This window comes from Gymnodraco acuticeps, unplaced genomic scaffold (assembly GCF_902827175.1).
Source record: "Gymnodraco acuticeps unplaced genomic scaffold, fGymAcu1.1, whole genome shotgun sequence".
Classification (NCBI taxonomy): domain Eukaryota; kingdom Metazoa; phylum Chordata; class Actinopteri; order Perciformes; family Bathydraconidae; genus Gymnodraco; species Gymnodraco acuticeps.
In genome coordinates, this window is record NW_022991584.1 from 1,580,862 (window position 1) to 1,595,262 (window position 14,401).

A 14,401-nucleotide genomic window follows, 5' to 3' on the forward strand; every position below is an offset into this window, starting at 1 on the left:
TGTTTAAATATGTTTTTGTGTCCTGTACAGAAGCTTTATTAAAAATCGCTTTTCTTCCTCCGTGTCTGACATGAACTTAAAGGGGCCCTATCATGCTAAATGCACTTTGTGATGTCTTTTATACATAAATATGTGTCCCCGGTGCGTCGGGGAACTCACGCAGCGTCAGAAAATAAAACCCTCTCTCGTTTCCTCCGTACCCAAATCTTTTAAAAACGGGTGTACAACGAGCGGATACAGATTCCATCCGAACTGACGTCAAATCGGCAGCGGATCCACAGAAAGTTGTCATCAGAAACAATGCTTGACGTGTTTTGGACGTAATCTCGTCTTTGTTTACATTAGCAAGCCTCACTAACACTCAGCTAACCTGTACTGTGTAGAGCACATGTGTTTAAAAAGCAGGAAATAAAAAAAGGAACTCACCTTGCGATAAACCTGCAAGAGAAAAAGCATTTGAGCTCCAAACTATTTCAGAAATAATCCTTGACGTGGTTTAAACAGGATGGCGTATTATCACAGCATAATTTAACTTTATCTCCGGTAGAATTCTGATCAGGCATTAGCTCCGCCTCCTCTTCTTTCTTTTTTTTCAAGCTAAGGACCCAAAATCCGCGTTTCTCTAATGCGGCTTTCACACCAGCGCTTTTCCCTTTCTAGCTCCGAGCTAGAGCTTTTCTGGTTCAGCTCCGGTTTCCCTTTTCTGCTCCCGCTCTGTTCACACCGCCCAGCACCCGACTGGTGCTGCCGCTGCTGCGTCATGACGTCACCGTTTACATCGCTGATTTGCTCCCCAACGGCATTACGGCGCTCACAACAACGGGGAACTGCGTCGGGTCGATGATCGTGTTGCTTTTAATCACACGAAGCCATAATAAATTGAATAACGACTTCTCCAACCTTATACTTTGTTCCAGAGTGCCGTGGTTCATTGTTTATTAATGTGTTTCTGCAGCATTTACCGACCGCTGCAGTGTTGGCTGCTCTTCCACGGGAGTTTATTCTCCTCCGTTAGCTCCCGGTTAGCTCACACTGCAGCGGCCGCTCTAAAGTATTCACTGTCCGACTCACACAAGCAGCTGATACATATCTCCAGTTCCCCTTAGCCTAAGTGAATGTGTGTCAGTCTGAATTGACGCTGTTTGGTATCACAACGCTGTTATGAAAGTTTCTCTGGTATAAAATGAGTGATGTTAGCATAGCAACCGAAGCTAAACTGACTACTTGCTATTGCTATCCTATTGTGGCATAAACCGTTTTCTACAGGCACATTTGACCGGCGTATTTGTATTATGATTCTACTTGTGATAGTCGGACACGACAACCTGTGCAGCCCATGTATTGATTCCATCCGATAGCTGCTATAATACAAAACAAAACGTCTGCCTCTCTCCACAATGATCATAACAGTGAACGGATGGTCAAAGTAAGGTACAAATAAACAGAATCACACGAAGCCTGGTTAGTGTTGCCTGACTTTATAAAGTGTGTTTATAAGCACTACTGCTTGTAGGCAGGCATGACAGTCGACCCATGTTCAGGGGAGGTGGGTTTAGTTTCCTGCACGCCTCGACGTAAGAGAGACGTAAGCGACGCCACCTCTTAGCTCCGAAGCTCTTGCCTCTAGACCGACAATTTTTTGGAGCTGGAAGTGAACCGGATTCCGGAGCTAAGAGCCGGCGCCGCTGCGGTGTGAACAGGAAAAACCGGCGCTTTTCAGGCTCCAGCTCCGAGCCGGAGCTGAAAAAGCGCTGGTGTGAAAGGGGCATAACAGGGCTTCAAAAGAGGGGTTTGAGCAGTATGAGGGATGGCTACAATGAGTGAACTGTTTGGTATTTTGAAAAAAAAACTTCACAGACATGTTTTGTATAGGTATGGCCCTACAATATATGTTTCAAAAATAGCATGATAGGTCCACTTTAAGTTTGAGGTTTTCAAAGTCACGACACTCTTCCTCAGATTGGGTGGTAACAGCGACTGGTCGCCCTTGTCCACATCGGCATTGTATTTTCCTGAATTTTACCAGCGCAGAAAGGAACAATCAAATGGCCAACAAAACAAATGAGATTTCCTTACATTAGGCAACCGTGTAATCACATTTCCCATGTTGTCTTACCCTATATGCTACGCCTGTGGAAATAGGAGCCAGAGAGGAGGAGCGGGTCACAGTGCCGCCCGGTGCCGGCCTCCACCCGTTAGCTCTACATACAGAGACGCTCACTCCCGCTGAGACATCTCATTTAGTGCATCTGCAAACAACATTACAGGTGGAAACGCTTTAGGAGATGTCTTGCAAAGCATTAATCCCATTTGTGTCCTAACCCATTTCAAATGTGCATGCCGCTGCACTCATGAAATGAGAGAGATGCTACGGCGATCAAATGGATGCAACACTAAACATTTCCAAGGACTTCAGTGGACACACAAAGGAAATGTCATCACTAAGAGGATCTGCATTCAACAACAGGAAGGACGCCAGTGCTTCTAAATGTTGAGCAATGAGCGGTTGATTTAATAAACTATACATGCAGAGATAAAATGTTGGATGAAATTCAAAAAAGGCTTGTGTAAGAAGACAGAAATAATGTATTTAAAATGAATCAAAGTAGGTCATGTTTTGTGGAAAATACTAAGAATATTAAGAAATAAGAAACATAAAATCAGAATAAGATAAGTGTAACCAGATCATGACAAATGAATCTTACAATTAAACAGTAGCAGGTGGTGACACTAATCGTTGTTTAATGCTTCTCCAAACACTCAAAATACATTTCTCATCCTGATTAAAAGGATCTTTCCAAATCCATGCAGATAATTTGAAATGACAGCAATCGACTGAAATTCAGTATCACAAATTGTTTTAATTGGTAAGTTTATGTAGGAGTTTTTTTGTGTAATTTAGTTAAATAATATGGTTTGGAGATAAACAACAATCGTCACTATCAGGAGAAGAAAACATCCACATCCTTTGGCTTTTGAGGAATAAAATAAATACTTTAAGCTCCATCGTTGTGTACGGGACATGATTTTGAGCTTTGAATGCTAAAAGTCACTATGATCTAAACATTAGACATGAGAAAAAAGTACAAGTTCTTCTGTTAATCATATACTGTACTTCCAATCAACTGGTTATGAGTTTAAATCCAGGTGTGAATGCTTTAGGTGATTTATGGATACAAAACAAAACCCTTAAGAATTGCGAGCAATGGATACAGCTTGCTTAGCAGATGCATGAATACATACTAAATGCTGCCTGTAGTTAAATACTACCCTCTAGTGGGTGTTACAGCACTGCTGCATGTCTCATCCTGACGGAGCTCCTGGAAGCAGAGGCAGCTTCATGACCCGATGGAGGACGGGTCTTTGCTCGACTTCTTCCTGATCTTAATTCCCAAAGATTATGCAAAACAAACTGATATCTGATCATTGTTGAAGTTTCTGAGTCAGTTTTTAATCAGAATGTTCTCCATCTCCAGGAGAGCAGACAAGCAAATTATGCTGATCAGCTGTTTTTTTTCTATAAATACATACGCCACAAAAAGGACATTATACTGAACAGGAGGGTGCCAGGTCTGAGTTCCGGCAAACAAACACCTGTAGACCTAAAAACGACACAATTATTTAACTTGTGAACTATTTTGATAACCAGATAATTGTTTGCTTGTTTCTTTTATTTTAGGGAAAAAATGCCACACATTTCCAGGCTCCAGCTTCCTAGTTGTGATGAATTGTCTATTTTGTATACGACAGAATTGTAGTCATCCTCAAGTTATTCAGTCAAAACAAGCTAATTAACGACATTACCATGGCCTATAGTCATTTTTAAACTATTTACTTCTCATATACTTCTTCAATTTATCAAGAAAAACACCCCATAGATTATAATTTCAATAATGTAAAGTATTATTAGTTGCAGCTAATACACACCTGATCTGTCCTTCACTCCCACTGCTCACCTCACTGTTTTACTTCCACACTGAGTTAAACTACCATCAGCTGAATGACATACGCTACCCAATCCCCATGGCCTGCTCTTAGCATTCTCCTCCTTGGTCACGTCCAATTAGCTGTCTCCTAAACACTCTTTGTCATTAGGCTAGCCATAATCCACTCATCGTGCCTTGATTTGGCAAATAAATCACACCGAGTTTTTTCAGACTATTTTCTTAAGCTCCGTCTCTCCCTCAGCCTCGTTAACCCTGTCCTGAGTTTCTACGGCGACAATCTCCGGCAGGCCTCCTCATTGGACATGGCAGCCGGCAATTTGCATGCCAGACTATTTCTCTTCATCATTGGGCCTCTTTCTCGCTCCCTCTCTCTCTCCCCTCTCTATGCTAGAAGAATAGAGAATAACTCAGCAACTGACGGCAGACGGCATGCACGTCCTTGTCCTACAAGGTTACGAATCCATTTCATCTGTGCGAGAGGGGAGTGAATTAAAATAAATGATGGCCGGACATTTATTGCATTCTGGGGGTGAAGGAGGGATTGGGGAGGCACAAGTTGCGGAGTGAAACTTGTGTCTCGTAGTGAGGCAGACTGGCAGACACTTTGATATTGACTGGCATACAGCGCTGGCACGAAGAACGAACACACACAAAGTCTGTGCAATTATCCACCACAAAGCTGAGTTTGAATCTGTTTGTCTCCAAGCCGACCGCGCTTCAGTCTAATCTGCCGCTCTGACATCATCCAACTCTTCACATGTCAATGTTTCCAGCATTGCACATATGTTAGCTGTCTGTGCTGGGACACGTCCAAGCTGACCTGAGCCGCACACGCCAACTCTCTGGACTCTAAAGAAGCCAAAGAAAAGTTTTACAGTGGATTATAGTTTATGTTTTCACCCTATTAGTTTCTATTCTTCAGATATCATATTTATCCTCAAAAATTTATATTTGTTTGTTGCACTTAGAAATGATGCATTAACAATCACTTTTTTCTTTTTCCATTTTTAAATCAAGTTTACTTTTGTGATGAGGGACAGTGGATTACTTAATTCCTCCATGTGATTTAAACCCAAAGTCAATTTAAGGTGTCCAAGTTTTGGATCCTACATAATCATGTTTATATTTGAAGTAGGAACAATCAGTGATTAGCTCTCCTGATTGGTCCAAAATGGATCTTGGATCCGGGTTTCTTTATAGTGAAGCTTGATGAATCAGTGTAGTAGCCAAAAAGTATTATTTCCCCACATTTCCATCAGCTTGTATCCTGCTTCAACATTTCAGCATGAAGAATGACTGGACGACTTGTTGGTTCTCTGGGGTTTTTCATTGATCGATTTTTGGTTACAGATCTACTTACTTCGTGGATCTTAGAACAGCAAACTCCCTTGAAATGTTTAAAAGCAAATTAAAAACCTATATTTTTAATTTGGGTTAACTTTTAATTGTCACTAGTATCATTGTCCATGTTTTACTGTAATTCTTTTCTGTTTTACTTTTATTTGACATTTTTTATTTTATTTTTTAAATTGTTTTATTTTAACATATTATCACTGTAGATGTTTTATCTTGTTCTGTATTAATTTTAATATTATTTTAATATTGTTGTTGTGTTTTCTGTAAAGCACTTTGGGCTGCTTTGTGCATGAAACACAAATAAAGTTTATAATTATTATATTATTATTAATAAAAGTATTTTTTGTCCACATTCTGGCTGTTTCAGTTGATATGTCCTACCTTGGAATCACTGCTGTCTTTAGGGTTCAGCACTGTGATGCTGTTAAAGGATGGGGATAGTGTTTATAGATGTCACAGGAGAAGCACTGTGCATCACTCCAAACTGCTCCTTGTTTCCGTCTGCGTGTTCCAGAAATACATCCTTGGACCCAAAGGATCCCTCGCTAAGTGACTTTTTTTCCTGTTGACCACAAAGCTATCAATATGTCTGCCTCTTGACACCGCCCTATCCCTCTCTGGACACGGAGGCCGGACTCTGAATGCTGACTACCGCTCGCTGCACAACGCTCCTGGACCTCTTCCAGGACACTCTATTGTAATACAGTTATTTTTAGACAAGCCGACGCAAATAAATATTTATAGTTGTGTGCAGGTCAGGGGTCTCAATGAACCGCAGGGTGGATGGCAGTGAATAAACTACAATATGTAACTATGTAAGCAGGAATAAAGGTTCAACACAGCAGGGCAGAAATAAACTGCAGGGAGATATTTATGGCTTGGCACTTGCTCATACTTGAAAAAAGGAGAATTTTAATCTATGAAGCAAAATTAAGGCCAAGCCCATATCTATCAATGCTAATAATGGTTAAGCTTCACAATAACTTAAGTGGAGAGCTCCCTGATGCATTATGGGGTTATTCATTGCATGTGGTGTTAGGTTTTTACTCACACTTTCCCTAAATGCAGCTTTCTCATTTCCCCTGACATCTGGATGCCTGTGATAATAGCTCTGGCGCTGATCACTTCTACATTAAACTTCAGTCTGAATGGAGATGTGTGTCACTGGAAATGATTACACTTGTCAATTCACTTCACTTCCTTTCAAATTTATACTTAAGAAAGGATATTTCTATGCTAAGAGACTGGAATGACCTACACGAAGCTTGGCTCGGACCAGGAAGGAGTAGCACCAGAAGGGAAACTTTAAGGTTCAAGGAAACGAAGAAATGCTGAGGAAGCCAAAATGGTGATTTGAATGGTAAAACTTTCCTATGGTGTCTCCCCTGACCAGAATCTGGACAGAATATGGGGGAATATGTTGTTTCTGTCGTTGTTCGTCGAGCATAACTTTCAGTCTAAATATAGGTCATGCAAGAGAGGCTCGGGTGTACACGCACCGAAACACATTGCCTGCCTTTTCTACATTTAAAAAAATGTCTTCTGATATTACATATAGATAGATAGATAGATTTGAAAATATCTTAAAATGCTAAATTATTGCAGTGACATAACTATTGTGTTTGTATGTTCTGTTATGTAATATTTAAATGTAATAAATACATTAAAGAAACTGAGAATTACCGTAACACGTGCACTGCTTTACTGTAACTTGTATTTACCTTCAATAATGATAACAGTTCAATGTCTGAATATAAAACTAAAAGGTCAATTAAATATAAATGACTCAATGAAGATACGTGTGTAAAAAAACATGACCAGATTATTCTATTGAAACAAATCAATCTTCTGCAAGAATGTCCAGAAGTTGAGTAGTTCTGTTTCTTTCTCAGTTATTCATCATACGAGAGACTGTCGTCAGCCGGCACGCAGTCAGACGATACAGAGAATACAAAGAAGTCGATTGTAATTTGGGAAAGTGATGGTACACCTCCGTCTGGGAGCACATGTACCCATAATGGATCAGATTCCGTCAGAACATTTTGTCCTTTGCCTTTCTCGATTTTCTGACCGTCTCAATAAAGAAAAAGAAATACAGTTATATAGTGGAGCTCCCAATCTGCTTTTCAAAACATCACCATTTTTCCTTGCAGTAGAATGCCTCACAACAATTAGCTATCTCTAATTTCAAAAGCCCAAACAGAACAGGAACATGTGACCTTCCTACCGACCGGCAACCAGGCGTCTGTCAGTCAAGGCCGCACAAATAACGGAGCTACTAAAACACTTGTCATCATCGCTCATCAGCATCTTGATTGTTGAGGAGGACAGATTAGTGGGAATGTCCACATACATCCAGCCGCCTCTGATGTGACAGCAAGGGTTTATGGGATAGCAACGCGAGAGCCCGGCCCGCTTCACCTTGACCCCGCCGCCCCCCTTCAGCCGCCACCGCTCCTCGTCCCAGGCTCTCCGGTCTGACCTCGTCATCCCGGGGGCCTCTAGCCTCGCCTCCGACGGTTGAGTTATTACCATAATTACCCAGGAGGCATTACAGGGAGCGGCCACAAGGCAGAGGCCGTCCATGTTTAACAGAATATTTGGGTGTTTTATCGACTTTAACTCAGCCCCTGGGGCAGGCGAGAGGGGGCCTGGATGATAAGAAAACCACTCATGTGGGAAATGAAGAGGACCATTTCACAGACGGAACCAAGCAGTGGATGAAATATAACGTAGTGCAGCAGTGGCCAGTGCACATATGTCATATATTCCCCAAGACAAGGTGTAAATATGCTCATATATTAAGGAGGTGTCCAACAGAAGGACTTAGGTGGAGAGGACTACTTTCTAAAAATAGCACTTTGAACCTTAGATAAAAATGAAGTATTTGGATGGCTTTTCGTCAACATCAAATAGGTCATGTGCTAGGTGGAATGAAAGTGAATAAGAAAATATAATAAACTATACTTATTTATTTTTTCTTTACAGCAAAGATCTTCCGAATTGAGAGACTGAAGGGTTAGAGTTACTTTTTTTTTTCTGTTTTGTTTCGTTCTAATATAATTTTACAATGTCTGTGTAAATTTGCTCATTTGAATTCATAGACATCTATGGGATCAAACTTAGTTCATATAAACTGAGCACTAGGTCATGAAAAGGTATCAGGTAGAAACAAATCAAAATCACCTCAAACTGAACTGCTCCTTAGAGAGAAATACAAGTATTTTTCATTTGAAAAGTGTATTTTCCCAAAAATGTTGAGGATAGGTGTATTTTTCTCAAAACTTTTTCCGCTTTATGTAGCATTTTAAGATAGCTCTTAATAATCTATGTATATACTGCCACGTCTCACAAGCCAGGAGGCCATGCATATTCATACAGTGAGAGTGAAAAGTACAGCTCAGTCTGCCATACACAGGGCACAGGGGCCATTGGCCTCAGGCCAACAACGCACAGAGGGACACAGATAGTGAATAGTAGGCACTAGGCACACACTTTTCAAGTATCTGTATTTACACTTAAAAGCTCAGTGGAACTCACACAGAGAAATATAGAAACAAACACACACACGCCCTCACCTGCCCGGTAAGGTCATCACATTAGCATTCCAGTACGGACAGTATTCAGACTGTCCTGGTTGTATATAGCTACCCATCAAACATGTCCGAGATGGCACTTAGCCGTGTGTGCCCGTGTCTTATTATGCAGACCCATCTGTGTGGGTTCAGAGGTCATGGCCGGGCCTGGCAGGGGCTACAGGTGAGCAGATGAGAACAGTAGGGGCTCGGTTTAATTTAGCTAAGCACTACAGGATGCAGAGCGCCGCTGTACCTGGGAAGGACAAGTTCAACTTTTCACACTGTGCCTCACACTCATTCAATGGGTGGAAAGTTGAGGAAAAATGAGAGTAGACAATAATAAAGCCATTGACACAGAATCTGTTTCTCTTTAGCTAAGTGTTTTTTTAAATTGAGAATTGTTCAAAGATTGACAAACACACACACAACTACATACACACATGGCTCTGTCACCAAGTCGCTGTTTTTCCCTCCCTCTCTTTCTTTCTTTTTCACTCAAACACACAATAAACACGGACATATTGAAAGAAGCACTGTAACAGTGTGTGTGTGTGCATGTGTGTGTGTATTGGTGTGAGGGAGAAAATCCCTAATCTGGCATGGACCAGCTTCCTGTCTAGACTCTGCATGAGGAGGCCAGCGCTACACTGGCCGGTGCAGTGAGTGTGTGTATGAGAGTGAACACATGAGCATTACCATTGTGTGCATGCTACCAAATAATGTGCGAGCGTGAACCTACATTATGCCTTTGTCTTACAGAGAAAGAGAGTTTGCACACCATCACTGTGCATGTCCGAAATATACAACAGACATTAAGCTTTGCCCTCCTATATCTACTGTCCAATACTTGTTTTTTTAAATGGAGTGCTTCCAGTAGAGCTCTCTTTTCTTTTCTTTTGACAATTTATTTGCCACATGTGCCAATGCTACTGGGATTCCAAAAGTCATTTTTCTCATTATACAACTTACGGGAATAGAGAGGTGGGGGAGTGGAGGGTTAAAGTTGGAGAGAAAAGGAAAAAGGCCTGATGTTTTTCTCTCTGAAATTCCATGCAGAGAGCAAAGATGAGCAAGAGAACAACTGAAAGGTTCTCGTTTCTTTTCCTTTTTCTCGGTCCTTCCTAAAACAGCTGATCGGCGTAATAACAGCACATATGGTTGCTGTATGCTTTAGCCAAAACAGCATAAACACAACACTGACGATGAAAAAAGTGTGGTCACTGAAAAATAATCCCTCAGTTTGGTAACACGATTGAACTGAGCTGAATTACAACTGGAATTGCTGACAGATTCTTGCCATCAATCATTTCCACAAACCCTGCCATTAGTAATCACAACAACCGACACTGAGCACAGCAACTTTCTGCCGTCTGACTCACACTGAGTGCTAATCAAAAAATGCTAAGTGTGTTTAGCCTTAGCTTTGACAGTATTTGTCTGGAGTGTGAATCAACATCATGACCGTCGCTATTTCATATTCATGCAGAGGCCCAATGACACCTTGTCCTCTGCTTTCCAAAAGGCCTTAACTCAGCAGATCACCTCCCTCGTAGACCCAGATGCAAAGTGAACAGTCTTCACCTCTGTGACATCAGACCGTCACAATACGCCGTCTTATGGGAGCAAGCCGTCGCTGAGGCCTGCCAAAGTCCCCGACTACGACTATTGCAGCCAAAACGCCACAAAAAAAAAAACACACAAATTACAAAAGGTGAGGTTTTTAAGGAAGAAATGGCAATAACTAAATGCAAGTATTTGGGGCATAAAGTATTTTTGCAGCACTTTTCTTAAAAACTCTGTTAAAAGTTTGTTTTATATAATCTAATGATATGAAATGTGAAAGGGTCTCATGTAGAATTGGGAATTATCTTGTAGCTCTACATAGCTTTATTATGATTGTCATACAGCCAACTCATTTGGTCTATATTCTTTGCTCAACCTCCTATTTGCTTTAATAAGCAAACAACTCTGATTATGAGCAGCATCAAAAAGCATACAGACAAAGTTAGCAGCTGGTGAAGAGAGTTAAAAAAAACTGCTTAGATCCTGATATAATATTGGACTTACATTCATCGGGAACCACGACTCAAATTGGATGTTGGCGTTCCTTCATGTCTCGAACACGCAAGCCGCCATGTTGATGTTCCTCTCGGCTGGTTTTGAAGGTCTTCAGCCCCCTGGTAAAATACGTTAAAATTGATTTGTCAACACTGGAAGGATATGGATATGTCAAATAAAAGCAATTACTATGGTTAATATAGCAGATGCTTTTGTCAAGAGTGACTTTCAATAAGTGCAATAAACTTCTACCATAAAACAAGAGCTTAAACAAAAAGGTTTTCAGAATCTTTAATAGCAGAATACTTTTGATTTCCCCAAGGGGATATTAGGTTTGGGACAGCTGCACAACGTAGAATACAAAAAAAAGCTTTTGTAAACATAAGAAGTTAAAGTTTGAAATGCTTCGATGATTCAGTACAATGATTTAAAATAGGACTATGTCACTTTTTTTTTACAGTAAATACAGTTGCCATAAAGTGATAAGTACAGGATAATGGTTCATGCTACAACTTGCAGTATCATAAAGTCACTAAACCACCTTATCCCTTATAGAGCGATATCAAGCTAAAAATGCCAACATTTGATACAGGTCATACAAGACCAAGCATACCTGTTCAATAATTGAGATGTGGTGTATGTGATTTTAATGTATTGATAATACATTAAACATTTTACTGTGCTTTTTCTTTTCAACAGTTACATAGCCTTGCTGTACTGTGGTTTACCAAGTTATTACGGTATTGGTAGTAAACAAACTAAAGGAAAGACCATTTGGCCAGAGAGCACAAAGGTCATGCTGGGGCTCAGGGTTTGAACAGAGCATGAAGGGAGCACCAGAGTCTCTCTACCAGGAGCAGGAGTGGTGCAATAAAAAACCTGAGCACACCTTTGAGCAGACTAACGTCCAAATGTTGCCCACTGCCTCAACCATAAGCACAACACAGAGATAAGCTTTTTACTCAAAAGACAATTTCAGTGTCATCAATTTAAGCGTTGTACTTATTGGATGGAAGACTGCCACAAGATAAAGTTATAAAACTCAGCCACAACATCGACGGACAAGCTTTGGCTGACCTCACCGTAAGTCATCGTCTAGCCGGTGTGGTATTCCTTTCCTATGTACATGTATTGAGAAAACCGATGACTAACAGATGGTGGACCAATCAAATGAGTCATTCGAGTTGTAAAGCTATGACATATACACATCATTGTCTCCGCTGGTGTGTGTTTAAGGGGTCTCCTGTTGGCATTACCATCCCACTGACTCCCCAAGTATGACTCACAGGCTTGTTACCCCCAAAAAACACAGACTTTAGTGCGCTGGCTTGTCTTTATGCTGTAGCAGGGAAATCTGGTGCGATGCTGCTTGGTATCTGGGGTTTGTCCGACTCGTCTAGCTAGTCCTAAGCAGTGGGATTCTGAGTGTATGAGTATGTGGTCAAATGGTCAACTCTGTCAACTCAGAGGAACCATGATAACATCTTAAATCAACAGAAATTATGTTTGGTAAAAACAACAGTCTCCCGATCCCTGCTCGTCTAGAAGAGGTTTACCACTACAATTGCACATTCGACTGTGACAGAAACAGCAGGCAGGAATGTAACTCACATTACCGGACAAAGAGGACATATTCCTCCGGATTGCTACCAGCATGTGTTTTTGTTTTCATCCTTTGGTCTGTAGCTGCATTCCTTTCCCGTGTGATGTGCGAGACGGAGAGATTGCCGGAGAATGACTCACTAAAACCTGACCCAGCAGTGAGCTAACCACTGAAGGACGCTTGGAGTAAAAGTGAACTTTGATGGTGATGGTTGGGATCATGTCTAGGAATCCTCAGACAGTGTGGAATAGTGCGATAAGTATGCGTGGGATGACATAATTCCTGTTCACCAGTCCAGTCCATGTGGTGGTTTGTGTTCGGCCTCCTCATAAAGACCCACAACCCATTACAGAGTCTCTCCACACAACCTTGATAGGATAAATGGAAATAGATGCTCAACCCCCAAAAAGTCATTCATTCATTTTGAAAAAATAGTAATCCAAAAAAAAAAGAAATCTGAGGAATGATGAATTGACAATTAGAAATCTAAACTCAAGACTTCCTGGACTTTGCTTGAGCATTAAATATACACGGCCTGGTCGCTTTATTTGTACGACCATAAATCCAGTTCAACACCACAGCTACATAGTTAATTATACATCTATTTAACCATTTGAATCCAAACTAAACACACTTTCTTATTGGATTGCACATGAGTCTCTTATAATGTGGCCACTGAGAGTACATTTTTATTTACCATGATCCTCTGGAAATGTATAAGATGTTGAGTGTTGCTGCTTGTGTTGATATTCAGTCAATGGGGAGCAGACATTGTTTGTTATGCAGCATCACCTGCTGGCTTAATGGAGAACTGCCAATATTACAGTAATTACCAAAAGATAAGAGTAAAGCGGTAGCAATATAAAAACAGAACAGATCCTTAATGACATGAGAACAACCAAATCTTCACTTGAAAGGTAGAAAGTAAACTTAAATATACCAAATTAAGTTAAAGTTGTAATCACTAAGTTGTGTCACACACACACTGGACATTTCTTTAAAGAGGTGACGAGACACTTGGTAAAAAAAACTATTACAAATGACTGTTTTATCTCAGTTTTCCTTGACTTTTGAGATAAGCTAGAATGCAATGCAACAGAGTCACCATGAAGGACTGTGGGAAAGTGTGTGACGGCTCAGCGACTAGCCCTTGTCCTAAAATAGTTTCACAATAGCTATAAAGACATCTCATTGCCTTATTGGATCATGGAGAAGCCCAACCAGCCATTTAGGGTTTGGATCGCTCAAACATCACTGTGACAAATCAAAGTATGAATGAAGACATTGCAGTCCGAGCTTGGTTCTGCTTGGACAACAGATACTGAGGAGCTTTATCATTAACATACATGGGCCTTTTACGGTACATCTGCTTGAACAGCACTATGGAGCTTTATTGAAACTAATATTTACAACAAGGGCTTAAATATTGCTGAATCAAGCCCACTTTTATGTAAAACCTAAATAATTCCCTCTTTCACAGATAAAGTGACGTTAAAATGAATTGAGTTTAGGCAGGGACGACGTTATTCTAACTCAATGTGTAAAAAACTTCATATTCATCTCCAGCATAATGAATCGAGAAAGTTTGCATAAGTAAACACAGTCACCTGGGCGTCTGACTTAAAGCCAAATATTTACCAAGTTTGGACATTGTACAACATTATTCTTGCTATGCAAACTGGTGGGCAAAAGAAACATAGTGAAATACCAGACCCCATGTTTGGGTACGGGGCCTCCAGCGGTTGAGTGAGCTTTGACCTAAAATAGGTCTGAGAATGTGGATATGCTCCATGAATAGAGATAAAACAGACTACGGAGGGGGGGACAAATCAAGAAGATAAAATAACTTAAGGGTCTGC

The 14,401-nt window shown here is 40.7% G+C and overlaps 1 protein-coding gene across 1 annotated transcript in view; it reads right to left on the reverse strand.

The window, feature by feature from the left end:
• esrrgb (estrogen-related receptor gamma b) overlaps positions 1-14,401 on the reverse strand; it is an 80,642-nt gene that overhangs the window by 63,687 nt on the left and 2,554 nt on the right. Inside the window, exon 2 of the mRNA XM_034197707.1 lies at positions 10,949-11,058. Coding sequence (XP_034053598.1) covers positions 10,949-10,950 — 2 coding nt within the window. The 5' untranslated portion in view covers positions 10,951-11,058. The remainder of the gene's footprint in view (positions 1-10,948; positions 11,059-14,401) is intronic.